Raw genomic sequence first — 11,387 nt, 5'->3', positions numbered from 1 at the left:
ATTCACCTGTCTGGGAAAACTCAAACAGATGAGGGCTGAAACAGCTGGGAATCCTTGGGCATCTCTCCCTCTCAATAGTTTTTTCATTTTTGTTGTTGTGTGCTCTTTGTATGAGTATACCACAATTTATTTATCCAATCTACAGTTGATGGGCATTTGGATCGTTTCCACCTTGGGGCAATTACAAATAGTGCTGCTATGAACACTCTTGTACCTGTGTTTCGGTATGCATATGTATACCTTTCTTGGATATATACCTAGGAATGGAATTACTCAGGCATTGGGTATGTAAATACTACCAGTTTTTCTAAGTGATTGTACCAATTTGCATTTCCACAAGCACTGTATAAGAGTTCCAGATGCCTCTCATCCTCAGCAATAGTTGGCATTGTCATTTTTTTTTTCATTTTAGTTATTTGGGCATGTTTAGCAGTATTTTTATTTTCCTGATGGGTTGAGTAGCTCTTCTTTCTTTTCTTCTTCTTCATTTTTTTTTGGCCATATGGATATCTTCTATTGTGAAGTATCTATTCTTGTTTCTTTTTTTGTCCATTGCTCTTTCTTTTTTTCTTTCTTTCTTTTTTTTTTTTTTTTTGACAGAGTCTGGCTCTGTCACTGAGGCTGGATGGAATGCAGTGGTGTGATCTTGGCTCACTGCAACCTCTGCCTACCTGGTTCAAGTGATTCTCATGCCTCAGCCCCCCGAGTAGCTGGGATTACAGGGGTGCATCACCACACCCAGCTAATCTTTGTATTTTTAGTAGAGGTAGGATTTTGCTATGTTGGCCAGGCTGGTCTCGAATACCTGGCCTCAAGTGATCCACCTGCCTCGGCCTCCCAAAGTGCTGGGATTACAGGCATGAGCCACTGTGCCCAGCCTGTATGCTTTTTCTTATTGACTTAAAGGAGTTATTCAAATAATCAGGTTAAAAGTCCTTCTGTTACTTACTGAGATTATATATATATGTATTTTCTCCTACTTTTGTGGATATTGTTTTTCTCTAAATAGTATCTTTTGATGAACGTAGTTTTTAATTTCAGTGTGATAGTTTATCAATCTTTCTGTCTCTGATTTGTGCTTTCTGTGTCATGTTTAAGAAATCTTTTCCTCCCCTGAAGGTACTCTCCCAGTAACCTTCTAGATTTCTTATTGTTTTAAATTTCAAAGTTAGACCTACAATCAACCTGGATTTGATTTTTGTATATATGACTAAGGGCCAAGATTCATTATTTTCCATGTGGATATCAAATTGACTGAGCACTCCCTATTGAAATGATTATCCTATCTCTGCTACTGTTCAGCTTATCTTTTGTAACAAATCAAATTTTACTATAGATGTAGGTCTGTTTCTGAATTTTCTATTGTCTGATTGTTCTATTTTTCTATCCTTTGGCAGTACCATCTGGTTGTAATTATTGTAGCTTTACAATAAGTTTTGATATCTGGTAGTCTTCAAACTTTCTTCTTCAGCTCTATTATAATCTTATGGGACCACCATATGTGGTCCATTGTTTACCAAAATATCATTATATGGTGCATACCTGTATATTCTGAATTCAACTCACCATCTCTACTGCCACCGCTAATTTCAAGCCACCACTACTTCATTCTAAATTAACTTCAATGGACTTATAACCAGTCCTTCTGCCTCATAACCTACACACAGTAAAGAGGTCATTTAAACATATACAAGATCTTATCACTCTCTGGCTCAAAATTTGAAATGAGTTCCTGTTCCACTTAGAATAAAATCCAGACTTCTTACCACGTGATATTAGTCAGGATTGACTTATTACTTTAAAGAACAAAGTTTTATTTCTCTGTTACTCAAAATCTGAGTCTCTATGACTTATAATGGGCACTCCAGCCTGGGCAACAGAGCAAGACTCCATCTTAAAAAAAAAAAAAAACTACTCTGTACACTGTAAATTGAGATTCAACATAACCTGGATGTGGTGCCACTCCACAGCCTGGAGGATCACCAAGGCAGGGCTGTCATTACAACCTATGGCATATAGCAGTGGTTTCTCAAGATGAGGACCTCTTTTAATCCCTTTTCCCCACCAAAGAATCAGACCTTACATTGTAGAAGTTGTGCTTTTATTATCTAATGGTGTATGTAAGGCAAAAGACATTTGGATTTCAATAGGATTTTCAGATAAATTTATAGGTTTTAAAAATTAGCCACAACAGTCTCTTTATATGTTTGAAAAATAGCATTACATATATGTATAAAGCAAAAACCCGTGAGAGACCCTGGGGAGAAGAATTGCCTGAAGGAGGAAATTGAGTCCATCTGCAATGTTCAGTACGTCTTCTGTTTCTATTTTTGACCCCCTGGTTTCCTGTAGACATCCACACAAATCTTAAGGTAGAAGTGAAAACAATGCTGTCAGCAGTGTCACGTCTGTCACCATTGAATTCATGCCCTGACATGTGCCTCCTACTCAGAAAGTTATCTGGTGACTATGAGATATCACTTCTGTGATATCATCCTTCCTGAAAGCGTCCTTACCCAGCACATGACCACCAACTGTCACATGATTGCATCACTGCCACAGGGGAGCCCAGGACACAGCACACAAATCGGATTAGTCCAGCCTGTAAACTGAGCCTTTGTTTAATAGCCTGGAATTGCCCTCCACCCCTCAGCCCTCAGGCCTGAAATCCTATTCACCCCTCAAACCTAGTACACATTTCCTCTCCCTACCCACTGTCTCCTGGCCTTCACTTTGCCCTCAGCATTGACCAATCCCCTTCAGGACTTGCAGAGTCCTCTGAGACCGCCCCCCTCAGCTCTCATTCCTCGCTAGGCACTTGAGGGCTGGGGAAGTCTTACTTATTGCTGTGGCCCCAGCACCTCACACAAGGCTACATGTGTGACATTTAGTTGGTAATTCTTTTTTTTTTTTTGAGACAGAGTCTTGCTTTTTCGCCCAGGCTGGAGTGCAGTGGTGTGGTCTTGGCTCGCTGCAAGCTCCGCCTCCCAGGTTCACACCATTCTCCTGCCTCAGCCTCCCGAGTAGCTGGGACTACAAGGCGCCCGCCACTACGCCTGGCTAATTTTTTGTATTTTTAGTAGAGACGGGGTTTCACCAGGTTAGCCAGGATGTAGTTGGTAATTCTTAAATGTTGGTTAAACTCAGCTGTTAACTGCTAGTAGGACAATTCATGTGCCCCATTCCGGCAAGGGTATGGTTAACACTTGTGGTTTTAGAGACTTCTAGTTCCACTTTCCAGTTTTCTTTTGCTTCTCTCCCTATTCAAACCAGCAGGAAAAGAGAGTAGTAGTTCAGGGGTTGGTGCCAAAATCCAGAGCCTTATCAGGGGGAATACACAGGAATGGACAGATCTCAGATGCATTTTAAGATATTGAGAGATAGAGTCTGAGTATAAATCATATATTGGGGGAAGGAGGCAAATGGCTTAAAATAATTTTTTTTTTTTTTTTAGCACTGTGATGTTCTGAGTCAAAGATGACTCAGGCTTCAAGCCTGGATGATTGGATTGTGGTGGCAGTTATTACCATAAAAAGAGGAACAACTTTGGGGAAGATGTTGATTAGCTTTTGGATGGATTGAGTTTAGACTGTTGTCAGGACACTAAGTGGACACATAATGCAAACAGTTGTTTTCATAGATGAGGGTGAATGCTAAGGATCAGAGAGGACTCCAAGGCCTTCCTAGGGCCCAGGAAGACTCAGGCACTGGGATACTCTCATCACCCCCATGCTCTTCTTAAGGGGAAGAAACCTACCTCCTCTGAGATGGTGGGGCAGCGGGGAGTTGTGATGGTTATCCCAGGCTTGAGGTGTGCCCAAGAGTGAGATCAGAGATGTGTTTGAGGCTGTGGGGAGCAGCATATGTCACTTTCAGAATATCAGACTTGGAACCACTCAACAAGGAGATCAAGGGCTGGGTGAGAATTCAGCAATTATGGAAGATTGATGTTTCAATATAATATCCTTTTTCCTATAGAGATTTAAAACTTTTAAAATATAATAATTGACACATAAAATTTTAAAACAAGATGAGTATGTGAAGGCCATTCCTGACACTTATGAAAAGACATTAAGCTCTCTTTTAAAGTTAAGCCTCTCTGTGCCTGACCTTCTCTCCCTGCCTTTGTCTATGCCACTAAGGTTACTGCCTTTAATTCAATTCAAGGAGCTTTTATTGCACATTTACAATGAATTATAGTGTTTTGGGGACACAGTGAAAGAGAAAACATAGCCCCTGCTTTTAAAGACCTTACAATCTCATCATAGAGTCCTGACATACATGCAGTAAGCTATTAACCACCATTGCAAGGCAGCATAGTTACTGACTGATAGAACATATGGGTGACCAGGTTCCCTGGGGAAGATAGAACTGGAAGTGGACCCTGAATTATTGGTAGAATATAAAAGTGGGGAGGTGGGAAGGAGAAGGAGAAAAAAGGCATGGAGGTGACATTGACCATAGTATGTTTTAGGGGAATGCTGGCTTCAGCACACTGGGGAAAATGGCAGATAATTTTAGTTAGGCAGAGTAGGGCCAGACTGAGGGGCCCTATTTAGCTAATACATCTTAGTTTCAAGTGCTAGAAACCAACATGAGCAGGGTAAACTGTATAACATGGTGGTTAGAGCTCAGATTCTGAAGCTTTGGTGTGAATCCTGATATTATCCATTGCTAACTGTAGTGGACAAGTTACTTAATTTCCTTGTCCGCTCTTTTCCTCCTTGGCTGTCTGAAGATAGGTCGCCATCATGAACGACACCGTAACTATCCGCACTAGAAAGTTCATGACCAACCGACTACTTCAGAGGAAACAGATGGTCATTGATGTCCTTCACCCCGGGAAGGCAACAGTGCCTAAGACAGAAATTCGGGAAAAACTAGCCAAAATGTACAAGACTACACCAGATGTCATCTTTGTATTTGGATTCAGAACTCATTTTGGTGGTGGCAAGACAACTGGCTTTGGCATGATTTACGATTCCCTGGATTATGCAAAGAAAAATGAACCCAAACATAGACTTGCAAGACATGGCCTGTATGAGAAGAAAAAGACCTCAAGAAAGCAACGAAAGGAACGCAAGAACAGAATGAAGAAAGTCAGGGGGACTGCAAAGGCCAATGTTGGTGCTGGCAAAAAGAAATGAAGTGTCTAGCAGTGAGCTGGAGATTGGATCACAGCCGAAGGAGTAAAGGTGCTGCAATGATGTTATCTGTGGCCACTGTGGATGTTTCACGAGAACATTAATAAACTAAAAACTTCATGTGAAAAAAAAAAAAAAAAAATTTCCTTGTCCCTGTTTCCTCATATGTAAAATGAAGTAATACATGGATTTATTGAGAGGATTAAATAAGATAATTTGTGTAAGCTAATTGGAACTTTACTTGGCACATAGTAAATGCTCAGGAAGTTTTATCTTTTTTGTTGATAATGTTGACGATGTTGATAATTATGATGACAAAGCAAAGGAGAACTTATAAGGACACAGGCATATCTTATGGAATTCAAAGTCAGAAATGCCACTAGATTTTAATATGGGACTAGATCAGAAAGCCATCAGGGAAAGCAGAAAGCTGTCGGGGACCCAGTCACCATCTTCTGTTTCTGTTTCTCTTAGGAGAACTGCAACATATTTCTGTTTTCCAACAGAGCAGTCTTCCCTGTTTCTCTGTTCTCATGGTGGAATATGTTCGCCCTCAGCTCCTGAGTTCATATGGAACAATTCCAATAACCAGAAGACGAGTACGGCTGCCTCTTAGTCATAATTTCAGACTTTCAGGGAGGAAATCTACCTTGTCCAGATTCAGTCAGCTGTCTACTTCTGGTCCATTCAGCTGGGTCTGAGGACAGGGACATGTAGTACAATTGGGGCTGCCCATCTTCTAGATGGCGGTCAGTTCTTAGAGAAAGGGATGACTCTTAAGTTCAAAAGACACCTCAAGCTCTTTCCCTTTGGTGTGCCACTGAAGATTCTGGTGTCACCATGGGCCACTGCCCCACCCAGTGTTACCATTATTGTAAGAACAACACAAAGCCTCTCTTCTGGCAAGGTGTTGCTGATGCCAAGATTCCCATCTTTGACCTGCGGTGGAAGAAGGCAAAAGTGGATGAGTTTCCACTCTGTGGCCACATGGTGTCAGATGAATATGAGCAGCTCTCCTCTGAAGCCCTGGAGGCTGCCCGAATTTGTGCCAATAAGTACATGATAAAAAGTTGTGGCAAGGATGGCTTTCATATCCGAGTGTGGCTCCACCCCTTCCACGTTATGCACATCAACAAGACGTTGTCCTGTGCTGGGCTGACAGGCTCCAAACAGGTATATGAGGTGCCTTTGAAAAGCCCCAGGGCACTGTGGCCAGGGTTCACATTGGTCACATCATCATGTCCACCGGCACCAAGCTGCAGAACAAGGAGCATGTGATTGAGGCCCTGCGCAGGGCCAAGGCCGAGTTCCCTGGCCACCAGAAGATCCACGTCTCAAAGAAGTGGAGCATTACCAAGTTCAATGTGGATGAATGTGAAGACACGGTGGCTGAGAAACGGCTCATTCCAGATGACTGAGAGGTCAAATACATCCCCAATGGTGGCCCTCTGGACAAGTGATGGGCCCTGCACTCATGAGGGCTTCCACTGTGCTGCCCCTCCTAATGCCCAACAATAAATCCTACTTTCTGTCCACCTGAAAAAAAAAAGGCACCTCAAACTGACTAGGTATCTACTACAGCAGTGGTCCCCAACATTTTTGGCACTAGGGACTGGTTTTGTGGAAGACAATTTTTCTACGGACCAGTGCAGTGCGGGGACGATGGTAAGGGGGATGATTTCAGGATGAAACTGTTCCATCTCAGATCATCAGGCATTAGTTAGGTTTTCATAAGGACAGCACAGTCTGGATCCCTTGCATGCACGGTTCACAATAGGGTTCACACTCCTGGAATCCAGCGCCACAACTGACCTGACAGGAGATGGAGCTCAGGTTTAATGTTCACTCACCCAGGGGTTGAGGACTCCTGTACTAGAGCACTCTAGCCTTCTGACCTGAGGAATATGATTTTTAAGACAATGGTATTCATTTAGAAATTCCAACATCTGGTAAACGACCATTGAGGTCTCAGGATTTGAGTGAGAAAATGAGAGTATTCTATACCTCAGGCTCTATTGAGGATAATGTTAAGGAAAATTCCACTCCAAATTTGTCTCTGAAATAGATCTTTGTGGTCCAAAAGTGAAGATAAGTTATGCATATGTAGCAGAATATCATTTTGATATATTAACCAATGTAAATTTTTCCAATAATTGTCTGTGACTCTATGACTCTATCCTTTTTGGGCAATAGGTCATGAAAGATCTGCTGCCTCAAGGAAGATTGACAGAGCAGAAGCAAAAACAAAAGGGTCAAGGCAGATTTGTGGCTTTAGCTGTTTTTAAAAATGATATAGAATAATATCTGATCGAGAAAGACAATAAAGATTAGAGTAGCAATTATCACACTAGAGAATAGAAAACCAAAGTCGGTACCTCGAAAAGATCAATGAAATTGTCAAATCTTTATCTAGACTTACCAAGAAAAAAAGAGAGAAGACTTAAATTACTAAAATCAGGAATAAGAGAGGAGACGCCATTACTGACCTTATAGAAATAAAAAGAATTATAAGAGAATACCACAAACAATTGTGTACCAACAAATTAGACAAATAAAATGGTCAGTTCTTAGAAAGGTACAAATTACTAAAATAGACTCAAGAGAAAAAGAAAATCTGAATACACCTATAACAAGTGAAGAGATTAAATTAGTGAAAAACTACTCACAAAGAAAAGCCAACACTGAGATGGCTTCAGTGGTGAATTCTGCCAATAATTAAGCCTTAGAAGTGAAAATACTTCCCGGGACCACTTATTTATTCATTTTCTAACAAACATTCAAGAATCTACTGTGTGCTAGGGACTTGGAGTACAAACAGCAGACAAGACAAAGTCCCTGTTGGCCAAGGGCTTGATTTGTCATGAGAAGATTTGTAATCAAGGCACAGTTTGTGAGCAAGGGAAACTATTGTGAACTCACAGAGTCCACACAGGACTTTATGGAATGCTGGGTTTGTGTGCCAAACAACTGTTTATCTGACTGCAGTCACCTCCATCCATGCTTCCATCTCCTTTCCTCTCCCCTGTCCTTCTACTCCCACCTTTTTCTCCCTCTACTGAAGGAGCCAGCCCTGCTATTCAGAAGTGAGTACACATGTCCTCTTTGCTGTTAACCACTCTGCAGTTGCTAGACAATCTCACACCTGTAGGACACCAGAGTAGAAGGTCTTTCCTACATCTGTTCTCAAAGTGTGGATCATCAGACCTCAAAAGAGAATAGGAAGTCATTTTCTCCCTTATCAACCCATCCCAATCTCTCTCTGGCATCTTGTGCTCCAGATGTTGGGGACAGCATTCCAAAATGCTGCTGGAGATGGGCTCTCTCCTACCTGTCACCAAGCTGTGCAGTGGGAACCAAACTCCCACAGCCTCTAGTGTAGAGGAACCTTAAACAACATTCATCTGAAAATCTAGTGATTGTTAATATAGGAATGTCCCCTGGGGTCTGAATATTTTCCTTTCTTTTTTTTTTCTTTCCTTTTCTCTCTTTTTTTTTTTGAGATGGAGTTTTGCTCTTGTTGCCCAGGCTGGAGTGCAATGGCACAGTCTTGGCTCACTGCAAGGTGAGCCTCCCAGGTTCAAGCGATTTTCCTGCCTCAGCCTCCCAAGTAGCTAGGATTACAGGTGCCCCCCACCATGCCTGGCTAACTTTTGTATTTTTAGTAGAGACAGGGCTTCACCATGTTGACCAGGCTGGTCTTGAACCCCAGACCTCAGGTCATCCGCCCGCCTCAGCCTCCCAAAGTGCTGGGATTACCGGCGGGAGCCACCGTGCCCGACCGGGTCTGAATATTTTCTGTAAGAAACACTAGCACCCCTCTCAAAGGCCCTATGACCTTTTTTTCATCCTTCAGAACTTTCTTCCTTAGCCAACTGAGGTTTGTCTGGGTTCACAGTCAGCTGCACTACACAAGCTTGGCTGGAATGCCCAGCTCTGGGAATTGACAGCGTGGCTCACCTGGCTGCAAGGCCGGCTTCCTGGGCGTGCGACCTGTACACCTGGGCACAGGGCTCCACTCAGGCCCCACACTTGGTTTCATGCTCTGCTGTCACCATCTTGAAATTCTCAACTTTTTAAATAAGGAGCCTGCATTTTTATTTTGCACTGAACCCTGCAAATTATGTATCCAGTTCCACAGAGTTGCATTGTGGACCTTTAGGGGCTAATTCTCTGTCATGTTTCTGAGTCTGGTTAGAGTGGTGATTAATCACCTGGCTCTGGGGTGGACAGCTGGCATTTGAATCCTGGCTCCTTTACTTACTAGACCTGTGATCTTGAAAGTTCCTCAGCCTCTTGATTTCTTTATCTGTAAAGTGGGATAATAATAGCATGTATCTCATAGGCTCGCTGAGAGGATAAAATATGTTAATACATATGAAACACTCAGAATGGTGCCTGGAACCTAGTAAAAAGCTGTGCAATGTTGCATGTTTTTGTTGCGTGGCTATTCCAAGGTCACATTGTTCTGTATCTTTCGGCAGTGTATCTTGCACTTGGTGGTGAATCTGCCTATTGAATTTAATTAGTTCTGTAATAGTCTCTGTTCATGAAAAGACTGCAGCAGGTGAGCAAAGTAGGTGTGGAAGGGAGACCCAAGCTCTGCTTTTGTTCTGCCATGGAGCAGAGTTCCATGTTAGCTCTCCCTTTCCCTGACCCCACAGACATCCCATCTATTTAAAGCCATGTTTCCCAAAGTGTGGGCCACGTACCCCTGGACAAGATGATTTTAGGTACCACATAGACCCAGCATTAAACAACATTCCATCTCATAGAGAGTTATACATTTTTTTATATCATTTCCATCCAGTGATTACATATAGAAAAATGTCTCCATTCAGTGTTGATATTTTTTTTTTTTTGAGACAGAGTATTGCTCTTGTTGCCCAGGCTGGAGTTCCGTGGCTCGATCTCAGCTCACTGCAACCTCCGCGCCCCCGGGTTCAAGCGATTCTCCTGCCTCAGCCTCCTGAGTAGCTGGGATTACAGGCACCTGCCACCACGCCCGGCTAATGTTTTGTATTTTTAGTAGAGGCAGGGTTTCACCATGTTGGCCAGGCTTGTCTTGAACTCCAGACCTCAGGTGATCCGCCTGCCTCGGCCTCCCAAAGTGCTGGACAACACCGTGCCTGGCCAGTGTTGATAAATTTTTAACATCTCTCACATACTTGCAAATTTTCCCTTTTTAGTAAAGAAAAAATTTTGCCTCCTGAACATGAAAGGAAAAAAAAAAAAAAAGGAAAAAACAGGCCCGGGACTTGAGCCTGCATCAGACCACAGTATCTAGTTGGAATGTTAAACATTATAATGTTCTCATTGTATTTGTTTCTAGGATTAATTTATGAGTAGAGAAACTGGTTTTTCCATGTAAGGTAATAATCCAAAGTTTCTGACTGGGAGCAAAATAACATGTGAGAAAGTCTAACAGTGTTTAAAAATAAGAAAATATTCACAAAGAAACCCAGGGTTATGGCCAAAAGCAGAATGGAATTTGAGGTCACTGAAAAACAGATTGAGTCAGTTTAACACCAGTTAGCACCAACATCACAAAACATGATTTGTTGTTATTGTTGTTGTTGTTGTTTTTGAGACGGAGTCTCACTCTGTCTCTTAGTCTGGAGTACCGTGGCATGATCTCAGCTCACTGCAGCCTCTGCCTCCTGGGTTGAAGCAATTCTTGTGCCTCAGCCTCCTGAGTAGCTGGGATTACAGGGATGTGCCGCCACACCAACTAATTTCCAGCTAATTTTTTTTTTTTTTTGCATTTTTAGTAGAGATGGGGTTTCATCATGTTGGCTGGGCTGGACTTGAACTCCTGACCTCAAGTGATCCACCCGGCTTGCCTCCCAAAATGCTGGGATTACAGGTGTGAACCACCACGCCCAGACCACAATATGATTTTCATCACAGAAATATGATACACATTTGGGAAAAAAAAGCAACGAGCAGTGGGGAAAACTAAGGAAGAAGTATGTGCTAAGCAGTGTCTCCCAAGATGGCAAATGGAAGTGCAGTGTAATACCGCTCAGGGTAAGACTGTCTCTAGGGAGGAACCTGGGTGGAGTAAAGAGAAGGAAAAGGAAAGGAGGGTTTTTGGTTTGAGGCAAAATAGAAAATTGCAAGCCTACATAGTAGGGAACATGTGTATTCTTTAGACATGACTGTGATCATGCAGACAGTTAAACATCTTTGTGAGCCTCACCTGTCCTTTTGGTCGTTTTTCCAAGGCCTGGACGAAGGCCAAAG

At 42.4% G+C, this 11,387-nt stretch overlaps 1 protein-coding gene and 1 pseudogene across 1 annotated transcript; both read left to right on the top strand.

The window, feature by feature from the left end:
- Positions 1-3,591: 3,591 nt before the first annotated feature.
- Positions 3,592-5,264, top strand: LOC129471551 (small ribosomal subunit protein eS24). Its single transcript, XM_055260276.2, has one exon. The coding sequence runs from the start codon at positions 4,752-4,754 to the stop codon at positions 5,145-5,147; it is 396 nt and encodes a 131-aa protein (XP_055116251.1). The 5' UTR covers positions 3,592-4,751; the 3' UTR covers positions 5,148-5,264.
- Positions 5,265-5,921: 657 nt separating this feature from the next.
- LOC129471548 (large ribosomal subunit protein uL16-like) lies at positions 5,922-7,032 on the top strand (annotated as a pseudogene).
- The last annotated feature ends 4,355 nt before the right edge of the window (positions 7,033-11,387 follow it).

Source organism: Symphalangus syndactylus, chromosome 21, assembly GCF_028878055.3.
Source record: "Symphalangus syndactylus isolate Jambi chromosome 21, NHGRI_mSymSyn1-v2.1_pri, whole genome shotgun sequence".
Lineage (NCBI taxonomy): Eukaryota > Metazoa > Chordata > Mammalia > Primates > Hylobatidae > Symphalangus > Symphalangus syndactylus.
The sequence above is the reverse complement of the archived record's forward strand: the minus strand, read 5'-3'. Positions and strand labels throughout refer to the sequence as shown.